This window comes from Pongo pygmaeus, chromosome 10 (assembly GCF_028885625.2).
Source record: "Pongo pygmaeus isolate AG05252 chromosome 10, NHGRI_mPonPyg2-v2.0_pri, whole genome shotgun sequence".
Lineage (NCBI taxonomy): Eukaryota > Metazoa > Chordata > Mammalia > Primates > Hominidae > Pongo > Pongo pygmaeus.
Genome location: NC_072383.2, coordinates 30,848,290 through 30,868,413, shown reverse-complemented (window position 1 = coordinate 30,868,413; position 20,124 = coordinate 30,848,290). Strand labels below are relative to the sequence as shown.

The window sequence follows — 20,124 nt, the reverse complement described above, 5'->3', positions numbered from 1 at the left end:
AACTGCATTACACTCAGGCACTCCACCAAACACCAAACACACATTTAAAAAAAAATGCTAAAAATTGACAGCTCAGTTAAAACTAAAATATTTGGCCTTGGTCTGTCCTAATTTTTATTATTTGCTGGCTCTCTTTTTGAGGATTTTCTTCCGGGACTTGCTGCCTTCCAGATATATTTACTGATCTTCCTGCCTTCAGTTTTCTTACCCTTTCTTTGGTACAGTTATTACTCTAATAACTGTGCTATTACTCTAGTACTAATGTAACAGTGACAATAACCTCCCTTCCCATGGGGCAGCTTTCCTATGGAGCAGCTTCCTCGTAGCCCGATAAGGATGTGATGCATTGAACTCAAATCAAAGCCATGAATTTTGCTTTGGCTGCAGAGTGTCAATCTCCCCTCTGGACTGTTGTTTGCATTGGTGCCTGGGAACTACATCATTTTGTACTTCAGATACATTAAGCGATGATGATTTGCTGATTTATTCCTGATACTGAAGGGAATGCAGAAGAAGAGCAACCAAAATGATTGAGGGCCAAAGGGATTTGCCTTAGAGGAAAAATGAGAAGAACCAGTTGTTGTTATTTATTGGTTGAATAATCTAAGAAGACTATAGAAACCTCTTATAAGCATTTGAGATCTGTAATGATGGCAAGAGGTTGGGAAAAAGAAAGATGAACAGTAATAGAGGAAGACAGGAGAATGTGCGTGTGCTTAGCATTGGGCTGTGGAAACCCGTGCTGAAAGTGTTGGAGAACCCAACACTGGAGACACCAGAAACAGATAATAAAGGGGTACTTTTAATTTTTATTTTCCCTGGTTTGTATTTCTTTGGAAAAGAATGTACTCTATTCTTTGTGTTACTGCTGAGAAATCTGGGCTTTTCTGGAAAGCTGGGCAATCCTAACAGCCTTCCCTTAAGCTTTGAAACCTGTCTCTCATTGTTCTGAGTATCACCTGACTTTGAATCACTTGGGTTGCTTGGGGGCAGATCTCTGGGCCCTAATTTAGATCTACTGCCTTGGAATATCTTGGGATGGGATCGGAGAATCAACAATTGTAGCTACCAAACCAGATGATTAAGACACTTGAGAACCACTGGGACTCATGGGGGCCCATGTTTAATGAGGTTGAGATGCGAAAATCTCCCTGGCATAATGTAGAGAAAGGAACGCAAAGCCTCATTGAGATAGGAATGCTGGCATGCGTTTATCACATGCCACCTGCACACACACACACACACTCCTGACTCCACTGTATTCCCAGAGAGGGCCAGATGACTTTCCCTTTTTTGAGGCATTGAGAATTACATTGGTGAAGGAGCACCTGCAACTTCAAGAAGCTCTTTGTTGGATCTCTTCTGTAGGCCAGGTGTGATGTAGGAGATGCTGCCATTGAGGTGGACTTTCTGACTTCATGGGGTTATGGGATCCTGGAGTACCAAAGACCAAGTGGCAGAGCTTAGCTGCCAAAGACAAGGTGAATGCCTTGATCATAATGGGCCTCTGAGACACAGTGATAATCAGAATGTTTTGACCTGCAGCGATCATTGGTGGCTAATTAATCATATTTTCCCTAGGAATGAAGTAGATGGGCAGCCCTCTAAAATTTTGCTAAAATTTATTCCAGGAAAACTCCAGCTTCAGGGCCAGGAATCAGGCTTGGGTCACCACATGGAGAGTCATGATGTCTTACACAGTTTGCAGACCTATGCCAGTTCCTTGAGGTAGAGCCATTTGATTACATGGAGTTGGGGTCCTTTTGAGGAAGGACTCTAGTATATCCCCTACTGTGTGTCTCTATTTCACAAATACAGACTGTTACTGTTTTGTTTTGTTTTGTTTTTCCTAAATCAGAGCTATTGTCAAAGAAGAAACTTAAAAGACAGTGATGGGGTTTATCTTAAGCTCCAGGCTGTGGGAGTGAGGAAGCAGAGGGCAGCCAACAACTCTTTCTTCTCCCTTTCTCTCCACCCCACAACCCCCTTTGGTGCCAGATTTTGTGACCCCGTGCCCTTTCCTGGGAAGGGATATGGCAATGCTGCAAACCAGCTTATCTGAGAACTCATGGCCCTACATTTCTGGGAAGTTTTACAGGAAGGCAGAGGGAGTTCAGATGGAGAAGGAGCGATTTGGGTCCATATTTGCCAAACTCTGGAAGGTTTTCAGATAGTGAGAGATGGCTATTAAGATTATTTCAGAAAATATTATTTTATTTCCTACTGCTTGGCCTAGTTTTAAATGAAGAATGAAGCCTATACCAAATAAAATGAGAGATTCTTGAAGTCAAAGGGAAAGATGATCTTTTCCAACTGCAACTTAATGTAAGTTCGTAAATTTTCATTTAGAATCTATTGTGTGCTGAGTGAGATGGTTACAATGACAAAAAGAAATTAGTCTCCTATAGTGTATGAAAAACATTTGAGGAATATAGTTAATGAGTTTTTTTAAAAATTGGTTAAATACTTTCAAAGGGGTACATTCAGGGTGATATAGAAACTGAGATGTTCTTTTTAGATGGTATTTCATGTGGATTGTCATCATACTTCTTTGTGGACATTTCTGGTTATCCCATCACCTGATATAATTTTAAATCTTTAAATGTGTGCTAGCTTCAGTGTTACTTCCGACTTTGAGCTGAAGCCTGCCTCTCAGTACTTTGCATATTAAAAGTTGAAAATTCAAATGCTAAAAGGGTCAGGCTGATCTTAGAGTGAGTGAAGTGAGCTGGATGTGAGGTTATGTTGTAATACTTTGCATTTTAGGCACATGGGAATATTCTCCTCTTCCAGAAATATGCTTTCTCCCATTTTTCTTCAAGCAGTCATTTTGACTGTCTTATTGCCCATGTATGATAGTCATGTAGGCTCAAGAAATATTTCACTTTCCTCTTTACTGTACAAAAAAAATTGTGCATATAATGATAAATGAATGCCTTCAGATTAAGAATATGATAGGAATTGGTAGAGACTATGGCAAATTGTGAGCCCTTGTCCTCTCGAGATGGGCACACAGATATTTCTATGCAGCCATGTAGGCCCAGAGTTGTCAGGTCTTCTAATATTTCAAGAGAAGCTGGAAATTTTTATATGAAGCCACCTGTTTTTAAAACCCTGGTAAATAAAAAAGAGGTATGAAAGTAAAACAGAACAACCTGCAGGCTAAACCTAGCCTTTGGGAAGACAGTTTGCAACATCTTTATTGGATTGTAGTTTCCCCTTAGGGAGCTACTTAGAATAAATGCATTCCTTTAGCATTGCTTTTCGTTCATTCATTCATTCATGTTTATTCATTCATCTGAATGCTTATTGTGTGATAATCATGAATGAGGCATTGTGCTAGACACTGTGGATGTAGCCATAAATATGGCAAAGATCTTTTCCCCTGGAGAACTTGGCATTATTTCTGTCATCTTTCTCTAGGCTGAGCATCTTCCATTTCCTCAAAGGTACATTCAAGAGGCATCATTTCTGAGGGTCTTCCCTCCCCGCTTAGCATCCTGAAGTTCTCCTGTGAAGGTGCTCTGTGTTTAAAAAGCCCTCTGACTGTCTGCTGCCCCACATTGGATACCACCTATCTTGCCTCTCCCATCCTCAGGTAGAATACCTCCCTCTTCCCCATCTCTGCACCTGGTAAGTTCTCCCACTGCCAGAATTCCTTAACATTTAATTAGCTGTTTGATTACCTTGCCTGCTCCTACTATGCTATTAACTCTTTGGGAACAGATGCCACGTCTTACTTCTCTTTGTATCTCTGGGCCCTGAATCATATCTGACATGTAGTATGTGCTTAATAAATACCTGATTGTGTAAATTGAAATGAAAAATTGTTTGACTTGTGCAGTTCCCTGTCTGTGTGGTTTGGTCTGTTTTGATAACTGACACACATTAACTCTGTGTTGAAGGCAAATAAAAGCCCCAGGGCAATAACCTATGTACAGTTTCAATCTAGATTGCAAGTATTTTGTTGTCTTTTATATCCCCATGTGAGCCTTTACTCTTACCACTATTCTGTCTAATCCTGTTAGAATTAGCTAACAGTTTCAGCCATTTAAACTCTTTGTGAATGTCAGTTAGTTCTTCTTCTGGTACATTAACTCTCCTTTCCAGATAAAGGCATTTTGTATCTTGATAAGTGTACACTGTATAGTTTCATTAAACCTTTGATAAAAATATTGGACAGAACAGAGGTAATATCAGAACCCTGTGACATACACTGGAGATCTCAGTCCAAGGAGACATTGATTTATTATTCACTACTCTTGGTGTTTGCTACAAATCTATCTTAGGCTATCTTGTTTGCAGGGAGATTTTGAGAGATTTTGATAAATGCCTTTGTTAAAATAAAGATGTGATGCACCCATCACATCCCCTTTTCTATTAAATTATGAGGTTAATCAGTGAACCCCCTTTTTGTGAACCCATATTATCTCCCAGAAACAGAGCTTCTTTTCTCTGTGATCACATGTAGAATACGCTAGAAGCTTTCGTTAGCATTTTGTCTCAAGCTCACTTGTCTGTAATTTGGAGAATTCACTCTCCATCTTTTTAGATATTTTGAAAATATTCCTAACTCCAGATTCAGGGTGATTTCTTAAAGCTTAGATTCACCAATGTTAGGTTCCAGGTAAGGGACTTTCACAGCATTGTGTCATTACTGCGGGGGTTCCTCATTCAGCAATTTATTTTATATTTTGGGATCTAATTGAATTCACTTCATACACTAGGCATTCTGGTGTGTACCTTTTTAAGCTTCTGATGCATGAACGATACCTTGTGCAAGCGTGTTTTTTCTATAACCCCACAGATGCAATTAGGTGCGTTAGGGCCTGTTATTAAATTTAAGCCAACCATCAGAAGTCTCTCTATTCTGCACGTCTGTCTCACAGAAGTATTTTTTCAGATTTTGACTAAGTTCAAGAAATAACATGGATAACGCTTGGACATTTTCAGATATGACGCATATGAACCACAAAGGTGATTCATGCCTACCATTTTATACTGTTTTTGGAAGGAGAAAGGAATATATGTTAAATACCTGATAAGAGTATGGGTAACATAGTAATAATGCCATCTTTAGTGATGCTTTTCAGTTTTTGAATGGTTGAATAATAAATACTTTGCAAAAATAAGCCTTTTGTTCTTTTTAAAGAAATGGTGCTATTATTTGTGATCCAAATTTATTATCTAAATTTTAGGATCCATGGAAATAGTCAAATTTATCAAGGATTTGGCTTGTTAGATGTCTTGCCTTTCTCACTATTGCCATTTTTACCATTTACACTGTGGGATGCATTCTTGTACATTCACTCTAACATCTTTTATATGTATATGTACATATATATGTATTTGTATATATACTTATGTATATATAGTTTATATATATTTTATACAAACTTTTCTCGTTACTTCTTTATGGAAAATTCCTGGAAGTGGAATTTTCAGTCAAAAGTGCATACCTTTTAAAGCCTCGGATGCATGTTGCCAACCAAGAGACCTTCCAACTTGGACACCTACCAACCAGATGTGAGATTGCCTGTTTTCTCTCATCCTTGTCAGTGGTGTGAATTAATTTTAAATGAATGGCTTAGTCTGGAAAGCTCAGCCTGCTGAAGTGGAACGCAGTGTAAAATCAGTCTCAGAGGGATGGACTCTTAGGGAACTGCATCCAAGTTCTCCAAGGACATGGACTTGGTCTTGACCTTCCTTAACTATTATCCCATCCCAAGCTTTCTGACTTCAAGCAGTTCTGCTGCCTCGTGTGTGTTTCTATACAGGAATGGCATGCTGGTCTCCCCGCTTTGTTGGACCTATGAGTTTTCTAGTTCACTGCCTATTCCTTTTTCCCTCTGGATGGGCAATTTCCCACCAGGATCCTGTATTGAGGATGCTGGGGTGTGTGCAGACTCGTGAGTCTGCCAACATACAGCTGAGTCAAATCTTGCATCAGAGCCCTGGAGTTGGATCCAATACAACAATTTAGTTTTCTAGGCTTAGTTAAGACTCTGATTACTTCAGTGGGAGTGAAAATGGAGTTTATTAGTAACTATGACACTTGCATTCATATGTCCAAATAAATCTTGAGATGCTTAAAATTCTGTAGATTAAAGCTGTGCATGAATTACGTCAATTATTTAGAATACACGTATGTCATCTCTAAAGCTGACTTTTTCATTCTTAGTTGTTTTGGCAAAGAGGAGCTATTTCTATAAGAGAAGCAGATCAAAGGCCTGAGAATTGAAGACCTGGGATTGCTGTTTTGGTAAAATGGACTAGAATACAGACAACTGTAGGCAGTACCACTTAGGGTGTCAGTGCTCCCTGGAAAGGACCATACCTTGTGCAAGTGTTTTTTTTTTTCTGTAACCCCACAGAATCAGTTGGGTGTATTACGTCCTGTTATTAAATTTAAGGCAACCTTCAGAAATCTGTCTATTCTGCATTTCTGTCTCATGAAAGTATTTTTTTAAGATGTTGAATAATTAGTTTTCCTTCCCTTTGTGGTTCCCTTTTAATTGCTTTGTCACAGTATTAGAAATCAGGTACTGAGATCTGTGGGAATTTATGTTAAAAACATTTAATACACATTCTGGAACATGATGCTTTTGCTCATCCTTTCATTTCAGCTGCAGCTGGTAATAACTTGTAGGTTCCCTAAAGCTTCCTTTGTGGGGTGGTAATTAGGTGATGCTTCCAGGTGCATAATCTAGAAACCTGGTTCCTGGTGGCACCATGGGTGAGAGAACACATTCATACTTCATTTGTCCCAACTGTGACTATAATCGTAGTTTCATGGTTTCTGTTCATCTCCGGTGTATGTGGCTCTGACCCATGGCCCTTTGGACTTCCCTTTCAACACTCAGTTGCTTGGGAAGAGCCAGCAATGAAAACAAGAATATTAAGGGGGCGTATTTGCATTAGCCATGGAGTGATGGAAAAACAGGCTCAGCACCTGTTTGCTTGCCTTCTCAGTGAGACCAAAGTTCCCTGAAATAATATTGTATTGTATATGCATGGATTTCTGTACATGGCACAATTCTGAAGTAGGAAAAATGTGATACATACCCAAGGCTAAAAAATAACCCAATGTTGGCAATCATTTAAAAATCATTAATCTAATAGCTTATCTTTTTAAATGATGGATTCCTTCTGCTTTCCTTGTGTTTATGTTGCGTTTGTAGCTAATGCAGTTTTTTTCTTTTTTCTTTTTTTACAGGCTAAACGTATTTTTGACTGGTATGAACCCATTCTACTTTCATGCAGTAAATATAATTTTACACTGCTTAGTGACCCTTGTGCTGATGTACACCTGTGATAAAACTGTCTTCAAGAATCGTGGACTTGCTTTTGTAACGGCATTGCTTTTTGCTGTACATCCTGTTCATACTGAGGCGGTAAGTGTAATTGGATCTCAGTGAAATAACGAATATGAATATGTGTGTGTATGTATACGTGTATACATGTATACACACATATATATAGCATGTAAATATGTGTGTATATGTAGATATGTGTGTGTATATAGATATTTACATGTAAACTAAACTGATCTTTTTTCCTTTTCAAAAACACGTGAGTTCGCTTTACTAAAGTGTTTATCTTTATATATAAATGATTTTGGTTGGCAACTTTTCCTTTTGAGTGTTCAAGTTGGTTTTATTGCACCTCCTGGATTTAACTGCTTTTCTAAATAGCCGCTGTTATTATTGCAGGTAGTAATGAATGGCCACAGTTTGTTCAGTTTTGTATTTGCAGATAATTTAAGTCCTAATGTGTTTTAAGCAGCAAGGGCCATTTGACACACTTAGCATGCTGAGTCATTGTTCCTGTTCCACATTTATATTTTACCTTTTCTCACTGTGCTTTATTTTATAATGTTTATTACGCAGAACTATAAGTGCTGGGGAAGGACTATAAAAAATTAGACTGACATTCTTCAAGTTAGAAGGACAGACTTAGGAGCCTTACGTATTGTTTCCCAAGTTGCTTAATAGGAAGGGTAGTTATTGTGTGGGTGATGAAAAATTTGTTTAAAAAGTATTGGCTGGGTGTGGTGGCTCACGCCTGTAATCCCAGCACTTTGGGAGGCTGAGGCAGGCAGATCACTTGATGTCAGGAGTTCAAGACCAGCCTGGCCAACATGGTGAAACCCCATCTCTACTAAAATTACAAAAAAACTTAGCCTGGCGTAGTGGCGGGTGCCTGTAATTCCAGCTGCTTGAGAGGCTGAGGCAGGAGAATCACTTGAACCCAGGAGGTGGAGGTTGCAGTGAGCCAAGATTGCACCACTGTACTCCAGCCTGGGCAACAGAGTGAGACTCTTTCTCAAAAAAAAAAAGTATTGATAGCTATGGCCCTCTTTAAAATATTTATTTAATCATTCCATGAATCAGATGGCATTTTTAAGCTACTTTGTTTCCCAGCTCAGTAAATACAGCTGGTTTGTTTGATGTGCATGGCTAGGGGTAGATGAAAACTTGATGAGAGGTCCATGGGCACCACAGTTTTACAAGACTCTTTTCCAGAGTTTCAGCTTGCATCTCTTTGGACACTTCCATGAAGCTGATCTGCCTGAGTACACACCTGCAGTAAAGATGACATGGTGGTTCCCTTCTCCCTTCTCTGTTTCTCAGTTGCCCTCTGCTCATTTTAACAAAGTTAAGGAATACCTTGTGTACACCAGCATCTTACTATGCCCCAGGTGTACAAACCTCTGAGGCACCTTACAAAGGAATAGTCTGATGTATCAGTGTCAGCAAGGCATCCTCCAATTGAGCCATCACAAACCCAAAGGAGGGCTTCACATCTCTCCCTGTCTAACACGTATCTCTATGAAGAATATAACATGGCCTTAGAAGTAAGGTATGGTGGCCTGTGTTGCTGTTCTAATTCAGAAGTGACATAGTTGTCATGGAGATGCATAATAGTATGTTTATTTGAATGGACACAAGAAGTCTGATTTGACCGGTTGATTTGATGATGAGGACTGGTTTGTCAGGCTATACGATGGGCATTTTCCACCAACAAAATTCTAAATCTGTAAGCTCAAAGTTTTGACAAAAATATATTTTGATTGGGTGATGAAGAAAGATCACTTTATAAAAAATTACATTGTGAAAGGTCATTTTCCCAACTCTTTGTGAGTATTTTAGACTGAGCAAGGTGCCTTTAAGTGGATGAGTATGAGGCATAAGTAATAGTCCTTTGGTGAGTCTCAGTAAAGCTTTTCTGCTGTACTTAAAAGAAATTGTGACAGTAAATGACTGTAATGACAGGTAACTCTAATGATGGTTATGGTTAAATTCTTTGCTTTCAACCAAATTAAAGGAGGACTTGATTGCATTGTCAGTTCGTAGATCATTAAAAATTATGTGAGGTGATAGATCATTATGTGATATTAGCCAATAACTTGGAGTTCAAAGAATAAAGTCATTGCTGTAACAGGTCTACTTCCATTTTCACTTATTTATGTGAACATCCTATGAAGATGAAAGCTAGGAATAGTTGGTACCTGCTGTCATAGTCTAACAAAAGGTAAGATTCAGCCACAGACAACTGAACTTACTGAAAAGAAATCTGCTATACCTAGATTATTAAGAGGTGATTTTTAATATTTATTAATTATTTATCATTTTCTGTTTTATTTATGATATATCAAATATCTGTGAATTAACAATAATGGAATAGTAATACAAAATTTAAATTTTAACACTTAGAGGCTTATGGTCAAAAGAAATTTGAAATATAGATTTAATTATATTTTATTATAGGGAGAAGGATGATAAATACAATATTTTTAAGCATAACTATATAATTTGCAAAAATGAGGGGGAAATACAATGAAAGTATGAATTCAAGGAGAAAGGGTATGAAGTGTCTACCAATTAAAGAAGAGCCTATTCATGTTTAGGTAAATGGAAGATGATGAGCTTCAAGTTGCTAGAGTGTTCAAATTACATTTGGTAAATTTAATATAGGAACATTATGGCCTCATTTTGAAATGTCAATATCTACAATGCATAGGAAGTTAGATCCTTTCAAGTATTTAAAATTATGATTAAAAATTTTTGATATAAATTGAAAAAAATAAGAGAGATACTTAAGTTTTTAATGTTCTTTTTGGATAGAATATTAAGAAAAATAATCAAAGACTATTACTACTAGACATATAGAATATGTGATGCTGGGCCAATGGCATGTTCTACTATAAAACCATAGACAGTATTTTATTTCTGACAAATAATTCTTCATGTACAATTGGAAATCTGTGCTTAGAGCATATTGGGGACAATTGCTGCATGAAAGAACAAATGAGTAGGGCAATAACAGTTTCAATTCAGAGGTATCAGAGAGAGAGTGCATAAAACACAGGCAGCCTTTGGCAGTATGATCAGGAACTGGTTAAGGTTGGTTCCTAAGAAAAGAGGAAAATCCTATTAGCAAAATGACCTTAAAAAAAAGCTACAACAAGCTTTTGTACTAATTGAAAAAAAATCCATAGTAACACAGTGAAAGGGACAGAGGAGTCTAAGAGCTGGGTAGTTATTTAGGGAAGGATATTAGGGAGGATGCTTACATTCATAAGATTCTGAGGGAAGTGTAAGAAGGAGGCAGAGAAATTTAGCCTACAAAACAATTTACATGACAAAGTAAAATTGGGGGACTTATTATTTAGTCATGGATTTCAATTCAAGTTTCTAAGTAGGAGGAGGAAAGAGAAATAGAAAAAGAGATGTACTTCCCAGAAGATATAGAGATAAATTATTAATATTATTATTTGAGACAGGGTCTCACCCTGTAGCCCAGACTGGGGTGCAATGGCATGATCATAGCTTACTGCAACCCCAATTTCCTGGGCTCAAGCAATCCTCCCACCTCAGCCTCCCCAGTAGCTATGACATTAATGGAACTCACTCTTACAGACAAAATAAATACCAATAGCCTTATACATATAGTATACTTTATGTAAATATTATTGGTGGTATTCCAAAGACAAGTTTCTATAGCAAATTAACTCCTAATTTGAAATTTCTGCCTGTGATAGTGTTAACCTTGCTAGAGGATCTGCTGTTGCATTATTTGAATTCTATCCAATTATGTTCACTGATGTTTCTCCTTCCAGTGTTTGAATATTTGTTAGAGGCTGCAGTTCCCAGGTTATAGCCACCACGTTGGTAATGGAAACCTGTAGTTTGAGGCTAAAATACATGCTGGCCATTTGCATATATTTTTCACTAACCATGAACTGACCAGTTGCTTTTGTACTTTCCAGCATCCTACAATTAAGCCTACATTGTCATAAAATCAACTGGCTCCAGTTTAATGTTCCATCTTTGCTTCCCATTGCCCCTCCTCACTTCTTTATTTACTCCATGCTCTTCATCACCTTAGGTCTCCCCTTCCAGAAGCACTCCATGTATCTCCAGACCTCTCTTTCTCTGCCATTCTTGTATCCTCCACCTGCAAAGCATTTTTGTTCCTTCCTAGGCCTAGGCTGAGCATTCCCTCGCCTTGAGCTTCCTGAAATCCTCCTTGTCTATGTTTAAGTCACAGTTTACATGGCCAGACCTGTGAAGCCTTCCTAGATCCTAGAGTAAAAATTAATCTCTTCGGTCTTCTCTTGGTAATGGTTTCTCCTCTTATGATGTATGCAGTTTCCTTGTGTGCTATTTAATACCCTCTTTTGACTCCCCACCAGATGTTAAACTCCTTGAGGCTGATTGTATGTTTCCAACTGGCACAGGATCTAGCTAAGAGGAAGCACTTGGAAAATGTTTGTTAACTGGAGTTAAACACACACTTACTGAACATGACAATATTGACTAATTGAATCACAATGAATGGCTGGTCTAGACATACAGTAGTTAATGACTATTATAGCACCTGTTTTTAGATATCTAGCCTTTTGCCCCAAATACCTCAGTTCAACCGGGGTATAGAATAGGTGTTCAATGCATGCTTAGTGGTTTGGACTGGCAAGAGAGCCTATCAATGTTACACCAATATTTCAACACCCTCTTTGAGCTTCTCCTGCAAGGGACACTACATTCTTTATATCTGGGCACATCCAGCTGGCACAGTCTGCTGTTGCCTCTTCCAAATTGGCTGCAATGCAAGAAGCCAGGCTGCAGGACGCCTTTAACACATTAGTTAAGCTTGTCTAGCTTGTGATTGCCTCATTCCAACTTGCTATACCCAGTAACAGCTTGCAAGTCTTGCTGTTGGCTACATCACTTGTGCTGTGATGAGTACCCTTCTCGGTCCAGATGCTTAGGCTTATCTCAAGACTGTTGCTAGAGAGCTAGGCTCTCTGTTTAACCTTCAGGAAGACTTGCAGGTAATGCTGAGCTAAATGCTCAAGGAGGTGGTAGTGTAGTCTGAGCAGATCTGGGCTTACAGGTGACCTGTATACACTTCGGCTTTACAGACTGTGAGACTGAGCTGAACCTTGACATTGTGGCGACACCACACTGTCACTGCATTCGTCTCTTGAGTCATGCAGTCTTCCTGATTTGGTACTCAAGTTTCTTATAGATTAATGAATCAATGAACAGCATGTGGTACAAGCAGCCACGTCAGGTAATAGCTTTCAGCTCTGTATTGCCAATGGTATTCTTTGGCCATTTTCCAGCTTTCTCTTAATGCAAGAAGGACTGGAGTTTTTCTCAATATGTGACTTGCTGTCAGTCCATCCGTGTGTGTATAATTGAGTTATGTTTTATGTAGATTTTAACTAACAGATACATTAGATTATCTAATAAAGTTCGCAATTAAGATACTGTACATGTAAACCTTAAAGTAAAAAAATGATTTCCATAAGCCACACAGGAAAACCTATCTCAGTGTTAAGAGTTCCACCCCCTTTCTCTGAAAAAAAGAAAAAAAAAGGGGAGAAAGAAGTGCACCAGCATTTATCCAGCAGGCCCTTTATGTATATATCATCTCATGAATTACAACCACCCTGAGGGAGTGGGTGTTACATGGATTTTAAACATAACAAAACCAAATCTCAGATGGCAAGAGCAGTCTACATTCAGACCTTGAATGGTTTACCTCCATGCTTATTTTGTTTTTAAGTTTTTGAGATAGGGTCTTCCTCTGTCGCCCAGGCTGGGGCGCAGTGACGTGATCTCGGCTCACTGCAGCCTCTACCTCCTGGGATCAAGCAATCCACTCACCTCAGCCTCCCGAGTAGCTGGGACCACAGGTGCACACCCAGGTAGTCGTTTGTATTTTTGGTAGAGACAGGGTTTCTCCATGTTGCCCAGGCTGGTCTTGAACTCCTGAGCTCAAGGGATCTGTCCACCTCGGTCTCCCAAAATGCTGGGATGACAGGTGTGGCATGAGCCACTGCGTCCAACCACCTCCATGCTTGTTCACTGCTTCTCCTTCATGACTGCAAAGCGTGCTCATTGCATCAGGATGCTTATAGGTATATTTCCCAGAAAACTATTTCCTACTATTAATTGTTGATTGATTCTTTAACACACCATAGACCTCGGGTCTTCTGTGATGTGGGTGATACTATTCCTGTGCCTGAAATGTCAGCCCAATTCATCTCCCTTTTGAGCTGTTCCTCATCATTCAGCTCTTATGGTACCTGTTCTTTGGAGCATTTTTAAAAAGCTATATCCCATTTTTTCCCTTGACTCTTTTATTTCTTGGATTAAAAAAAAAAACCAAGAGAAATGCATGGATATGTAGCAAAATAGTGTGAAGATTTGTAAAGAGTCATCTGTTTCCCACCCCTCTTCCATTTCAATCTTCTTCTGAAGTAATGCATTTTTTGAAATAATTTCAAACTTAAAAAAATATAGAGAATAACTGTATACTTTCTATCTAGATTCACTAATTTTTCACATTTTCTCACATTTGTTTTATCACCTTCCTCTCTTTCTCAATATATAAAAACGTTATTTATTTTCTGAAGAATTTGACAGTAGGTTGCACAATTCATACCCCTTTATACTTTAATAATTTAGTTGTACATTTTTGAAAGCTGAAAGCATTAGTCATTTCTCTTTAGTTTTCATTAGTCTCCTTTAGTTTGAAACAGTTACCAGTCTTCATTGTCTGTCTATAATATAATTTATAGATCTATGATATAATTTAGAATTTATATTAGAACATGTAAAATAAAAAATGTTATTAACATGTTGTATTGCAATATATGGTTTAATATGTTCTATAGCTATAATATAAATATATAATACTTATTAATATGTTATACAATTTATAACATACACTACATATAATTTATAGATAGAGCATATTATATTAAAAATACATAATATATAAATAATATATGATATATAGTATATATATGCAAATGCAGAATGAATAATAAGTAATAAATATAGAAAATATATGCATATCATATATGTAACACATTATACATATAGTGTATAATAATATATACAGTATTAATTGATATACTGAGTTATATAATTATGAATCATGGTATAATATATATTAGAATAAATTAATATGCAATAAAATGTAATGCTACAAAATATTGCTACACATAAAATTTATAATTTGTTAGCATAATATTTATTTATTTATATTTTTATCAAATGTTCCTCATATTAAGTTTGATGTTTTCTCATGATTATATTCAGGTTATACGTCCCTGCTAGAATACTGTATAAATGATGGTTATGATGATTCCTTCTCAGGAATGGTGATTTTAATTTGATTCCACAGTTAAGACGTAGTGCAATATAACGCATTTTTTCCATAGTGTTCTTTTTAAATTTTTTCATCTAATAATTAGTAAATAGACACGTTGAAGTCCTACTAATACTTTGTACCTCAAAAACTTTCATGCCCTAGGTTTAGCATCCATTGATATTTTTGATGTTTCTTGCTTGCTCCAGTCTTCACTCTTCTGGAAGCAAAACAGTTATTTCCCAACTCCACTGCTCCCTCCACATTCCTTAACTGGCTTTTTAATGAAGGAAGAGGTCTCCTTTCTTTCCCATTCACTTGCTTGCTGTATATATGTATGTACATTTATATGTATCCATTCATTCATTTATGTATATACAATTACATTGCTTAACAATGGGGACATGTTCTGAGAATGAGTGGTTAGGTGATTTTGTCATTGTGAAAACATCATAGAGTATACTTACACAAACCTAGATGCTATGGCCTATTGCTCTTAGGCTACCGTACTGAATACTGTAGGCAACTATAACACAATGGTAAGTATTTGTGTATCTAAACATATCAAACATAGAAAATATACAATAGAAATATGATATTATAATCTTGTGGGACCACCATCACATATGTGGCTCGTTGTTGACCCGAAAGTTGTTATTCAATGCATAGCTGTATTTATTATTAGTATGGACTCATGGATTTCATTTTCAATGGTTTATAATATATTATTATACCATTTATTTTAATATTCAAATTGCCTTAAGTTTGTTCGGTGGGAGCCCGTTGTTCCTGGCTTCTATGCCCTTTTGACTGTCATTTTATAAGCATTTTCTTACTTTCTGACATGAGATGATCCAAGCTCCTCTTGGATTTCCCTAGCCTCAGCCCTGGTGTCAGCCAGTTTTCCAAGGAGCTGGTGTTCTCTTTTGTGGGGAAATGGTTTGTGGTTAGTGCCAAGATGGCCCTTTGCTACTGAGGTTTTATATTTATAGGCCCTTTCAGTGATAGAGCTAAGAAAAATATGCGCACATGCACACACACATATACTCACATATAGCAATCATGAGTTCAAACTCATTCCCTTTCCTGTTTATTTTTTTATTTTTTGAGACAGGGTCCACTCTGTCGCCCAGGCTGAGTGCAGTGGCACGATCACAGCTCACTGCAGCATTGACCTCCAGGGCTCAAGCAGTCCTCCCATCTCAGCCTCCTGAGTAGCTGGAACTACAGGCATGTGCCACCATGTGTAGCTAATTTTTGTATATTTTTGTAGACACAGGGTTTTGCCATGTTGTCCAGGCTGGTCTTGAACTCCTTAACTCAAGTGTTCCGCAAGCCTTGGCCTCCCAAAGTGCTGAGATTACAGATGTGAGCCATCCTGCCCGGCCCCATTCTTGTTAAAAGTATTGATTCTCAACTTACTTTTTTCTAGTTCTCTAAAAATATTGTCTGCTCCATTAGCATTATGGTACACAGAAGGACACAGTGTCTGACTCTCAAGTATTGCTCAAAAATTTTTTTGAATACATTAATAAATGAATAAATTTTGATGCTGTGAATTGACGCTCTGAGAGCTTAAAAATAAAGTGTGGAAATCTTGCCCCTTCCATCCATCCTCTTTTTTCCTTACATAAACTCGTTATTAAATATATATGATAATCAGAGGTGCTTAGCCATATATCAGAACTTGAAGAACAGTGAGATTTCTATTTTATTATATCTTTCATTTATCTAACAACAAATACATTTCTGTAATGGATTTGTGTAATGGTTTTCTGAAAGTAATTGTCTGAAGTTTTTATTTTTTATTATTTTTACTTCCAAGGTGGCTGGGATCGTTGGCAGAGCGGACGTGTTAGCGTGTCTGCTGTTTCTATTGGCCTTTCTCTCCTACAACAGGTATGTGTGGCTAAGAGTGCCCTTCTCTGTGATTGCAACTGTGCCGTGTGTGTAGACTGGGAGCGTGTGCCTGAGAGGAGAGAGGCTTCTGGTTGTGAAATGCTGAGCAAGCTTTCCAGGGATCAGGAATAGGAAACTCTCTCCTTGTCCAGTGCTGGGCCTTTTTCTCTTCCAACCGCATTCTGAACCACACTGTAGCACCTTAAAGGGACTGCTTTCCCAGTGTTGGGAATCCAAGCACTTGCTTTATCATTCCTTTTACTTGTAGTTTCTTACTGAGAAGTGAATTTGGAATCTTAGCTCTAAGCCAAAATGTATTTGATGCAATGTTCTCTTTTATTTGCCTATGATTTGCTTAATTTTTCCTTTTCATTTTGTTCCTAATACTTTTTCTCTTTGTTAGCCTCACCAAAGTAACTCAGAGCTTAAAATGACAAAGCTGAGTATAAAGTAGCATTTCTCGACTGTGGTTTTCCAATTTACATATAGTTTCATCAAAAGACAGAAGTTTTTTGCCTTGGGAAACTGAAAAGCCTTAAAATAATTCCCCATTATATTGCACCTTTACCCTAAACCAATCAGATTCTCATCTGAGTCATGTCATGTCCATATATAGAGAAAGGAGTGGATTAAAAAGAGAATGTGAATGGGGGCAGCTCAGAGCATGTCCTGTGATATGGTTTGGCTGTGTCCCCACCCAAATCTCATTTTGAATTGTAACTCCCACAATTCCCATGTGTTGTGGAAGGAACCTAGTGGGAGGTAATTGAATCATGGGGGCGGATCTTTCCTGTGCTGCTCTCCTGATAGTGAATAAGTCTCACGAGATCTGATGGTTTTAAAAATGGGAGATTCCCTGCACAAGCTCTCTTTGCCTGCTGCCATCCATATAAGACATGACTTGCTTCTCCTTGCCTTCCATCATGATTGTGAGGCCTCCCCAGCCATGTGGAAGTGTGAGTTCAATAAACCTCTTTCTTTTGTAAATGGCCCAGTCTCAGGTATGTCTTTATCAGCAGCGTGAAAACAGACTAATACAACCTAGAAAAGGGGGGCAAGTCAACCATGTTGCCCAGTTTCATGGAGAGATGCCTGATTAAGCATTTGGTGGCCCTGATCTTTGGATCAGTTCATTGACCTATAGTCTTACAAAGCCCAGTGACTGTGAGGAACACTGTTCTAAACCAGTGGCTCCTAATTAGGGGTGATTTTCCTCCTCGTCCTAGCCACTACCTCCTCTACCCACAGGAGACATTTGGCAATATCTGCAGACATTTTTGGTTGTCACAACTGAAGTGGTGCTCATGGCGTCTAGTGGGTAGAAGCCAAAGATGTTGTGGAACAGACATTCTGCAATGCACAGGACAGTCCCCCTACAACAAAGAATTATCTGGTAGAAAATGCCAATGGGGCTAGGATTGAGAAACCTGTTACAAACCAATTTAGACCTTGTGTCAATAATGAAATGAATTAAGTCTTAGGAAGTTTTGTTTTGTTTAAAGGGTGGAACATTTTCTTAGCATAGTGTAAGTCTTCTCTGCTCCTGGCTTTGTAACTTCCTACTGCATTCTTGATCATATGATGTGGTGTTACGAAATCTGAAAATATAAGCCAAAATTTAACAATTAATTGTTTCTTGTTTATTCTGGTGTTAGAATAGAAGTAATAATTGCTTTGGAGTTTAAACTTGTTCTCTAGGCCTGTTCTGTGTGGTTAATATATTTGGGGGCATGATTAGGCCTGCAGTGTATCCATATCTGTATGATAATGAGCCATGTTATTACAGATTGGTTTTGCATGCCATTCTCACTTTCAGAAATTTGAGCTATAGACCAACTCAACAGAAAAAAAATGCCTATCTACTGCAAATTCTGCATATAATTTTATGCAATTGTTCTAAGACAGAACACTAAGGAGAAGGTGTCTCAACTACAGAAATATTGGCCTTTACTTCAATGGAATAGGAGCCAATAGGTGTGGTACCTGTTGAAGGGAACAGTGGTGTCTCTTGGTAGGGGGCCAACTCTGTTTTACAAGGTGAAACAAAAGCTTAACAGCACCGGAGAGATTTTGAAAATCATTGTTGGAAATTAAACTGAGAAAAAAATAAACTTTACCTAAGATACACTCATAGAAAATGAATTTAAAAATGTTGGCTAAATGAATTTAGCCAAAAGAAAAAAAAGGTTAAAATAGTTGTATTTTCATCCCAGAGAGAAATGCTTATTATATTTTGGCACATATATCCACTGGCAACTTTGTTTTATGTATGGAAGCATATAAAACACTTCACTACCATAATGATGATGGTGATATACACTTGATGTGTGACAAGTCATTCGTTTAATCCCCCCTACAACACTGTAATCTCTTTTCACACATAAGGGAACTGAAGCACCAAGAAGTAAAGTAACTTGCCCCATATTACCCTATTAATTAACGGCTGTGGTTAGCAGGGAACCCAGGGAACCTGGCTCCTGAGCTTATGCATATAGTTTAGTAACTCAATTATTCACTTAGAATGTATTCACTTAAACATCTTTTCATATGACTAAGTATGTCTCTCTGGTAGAATTTTAAATGGCTTTTTGGTGTTCATTTGTTACATACCATAGTCTGTGTATACTGTGATTTAAGTACAAAATTCAGTATTGTTGGGATGAAGGCTCTTTAAGAAATCTCTACTTACTTGCTTAATTACTTAGAATGCAATGAAATTGACATTAGATCTTATCTTTAAGAGGTGGTATTTCTTAGCAGACCACATTCTTTCTTAGATTAAAAGAATCTCCAACTTGTTTTTCAGGAGTCTGGATCAGGGCTGTGTTGGGGGAAGTTTCCCTTCCACGGTGTCTCCCTTCTTCTTGATGCTCAGTTTGTTTCTGGGGACCTGTGCGATGCTGGTGAAAGAGACAGGCATCACGGTGTTTGGAGTGTGCTTGGTTTATGACCTCTTTTCCCTTTCCAACAAGCAAGACAAGTCGTAAGTCATTTTACAGTTTTGATATCAAATGGCATGTCATGGGCAGAGAAAAATTACTTAAAACAATAGTTTCCAAACTTCCATCTAAAAAATATAACACTTTATTAAATGTCATCTCACCTTAGACTGCCATGTAATCAACAAGGCTTATTTCATTAAGATGAGTACGTTATATATGTTCAAACGCTTCACACTTTTGTATAAATCAATGAGGACTATGAAGTTTTTGTGAGCCCCAAATTTGGAATTGAAAAGTATCTATGTTAATTGCAAGTTTATATTGCTGATTTGTTTTGGTTGCATGCTGCTGAGAAAATCTTGCTTCATAAAAATAGTGATTGCAAATGGTAACAGTTTTTCACAGCTTGCTTTGAATCCCTGCATTTGCATGAGTGTTATCTATCAAAGAGCCCCTTTTCCTGCTCTTCTAAAGATGCTGTTACCTGAGAGTTTTAGGAGGCACCCATTGGAATTCCACAAAGAGCCAGTCTACACCATACAGGAGTACATACATGTCATATTCAAATTAATGAACAAGCTTATTTAGTAGCCTAATTTATTTAAAAAATTTA

The 20,124-nt window shown here is 37.8% G+C and overlaps 1 protein-coding gene across 4 annotated transcripts in view; it reads left to right on the top strand.

Moving 5' to 3' along the window:
- TMTC1 (transmembrane O-mannosyltransferase targeting cadherins 1) overlaps positions 1-20,124 on the top strand; it is a 281,634-nt gene that overhangs the window by 8,722 nt on the left and 252,788 nt on the right. For all 4 annotated transcript variants that reach the window (XM_063672555.1, XM_054442887.2, XM_054442886.2 and 1 more), the window contains exons 2-4: positions 7,217-7,394; positions 16,496-16,569; positions 19,376-19,552. In XM_063672555.1, coding sequence (XP_063528625.1) covers positions 7,217-7,394; positions 16,496-16,569; positions 19,376-19,552 — 429 coding nt within the window. The remainder of the gene's footprint in view (positions 1-7,216; positions 7,395-16,495; positions 16,570-19,375; positions 19,553-20,124) is intronic.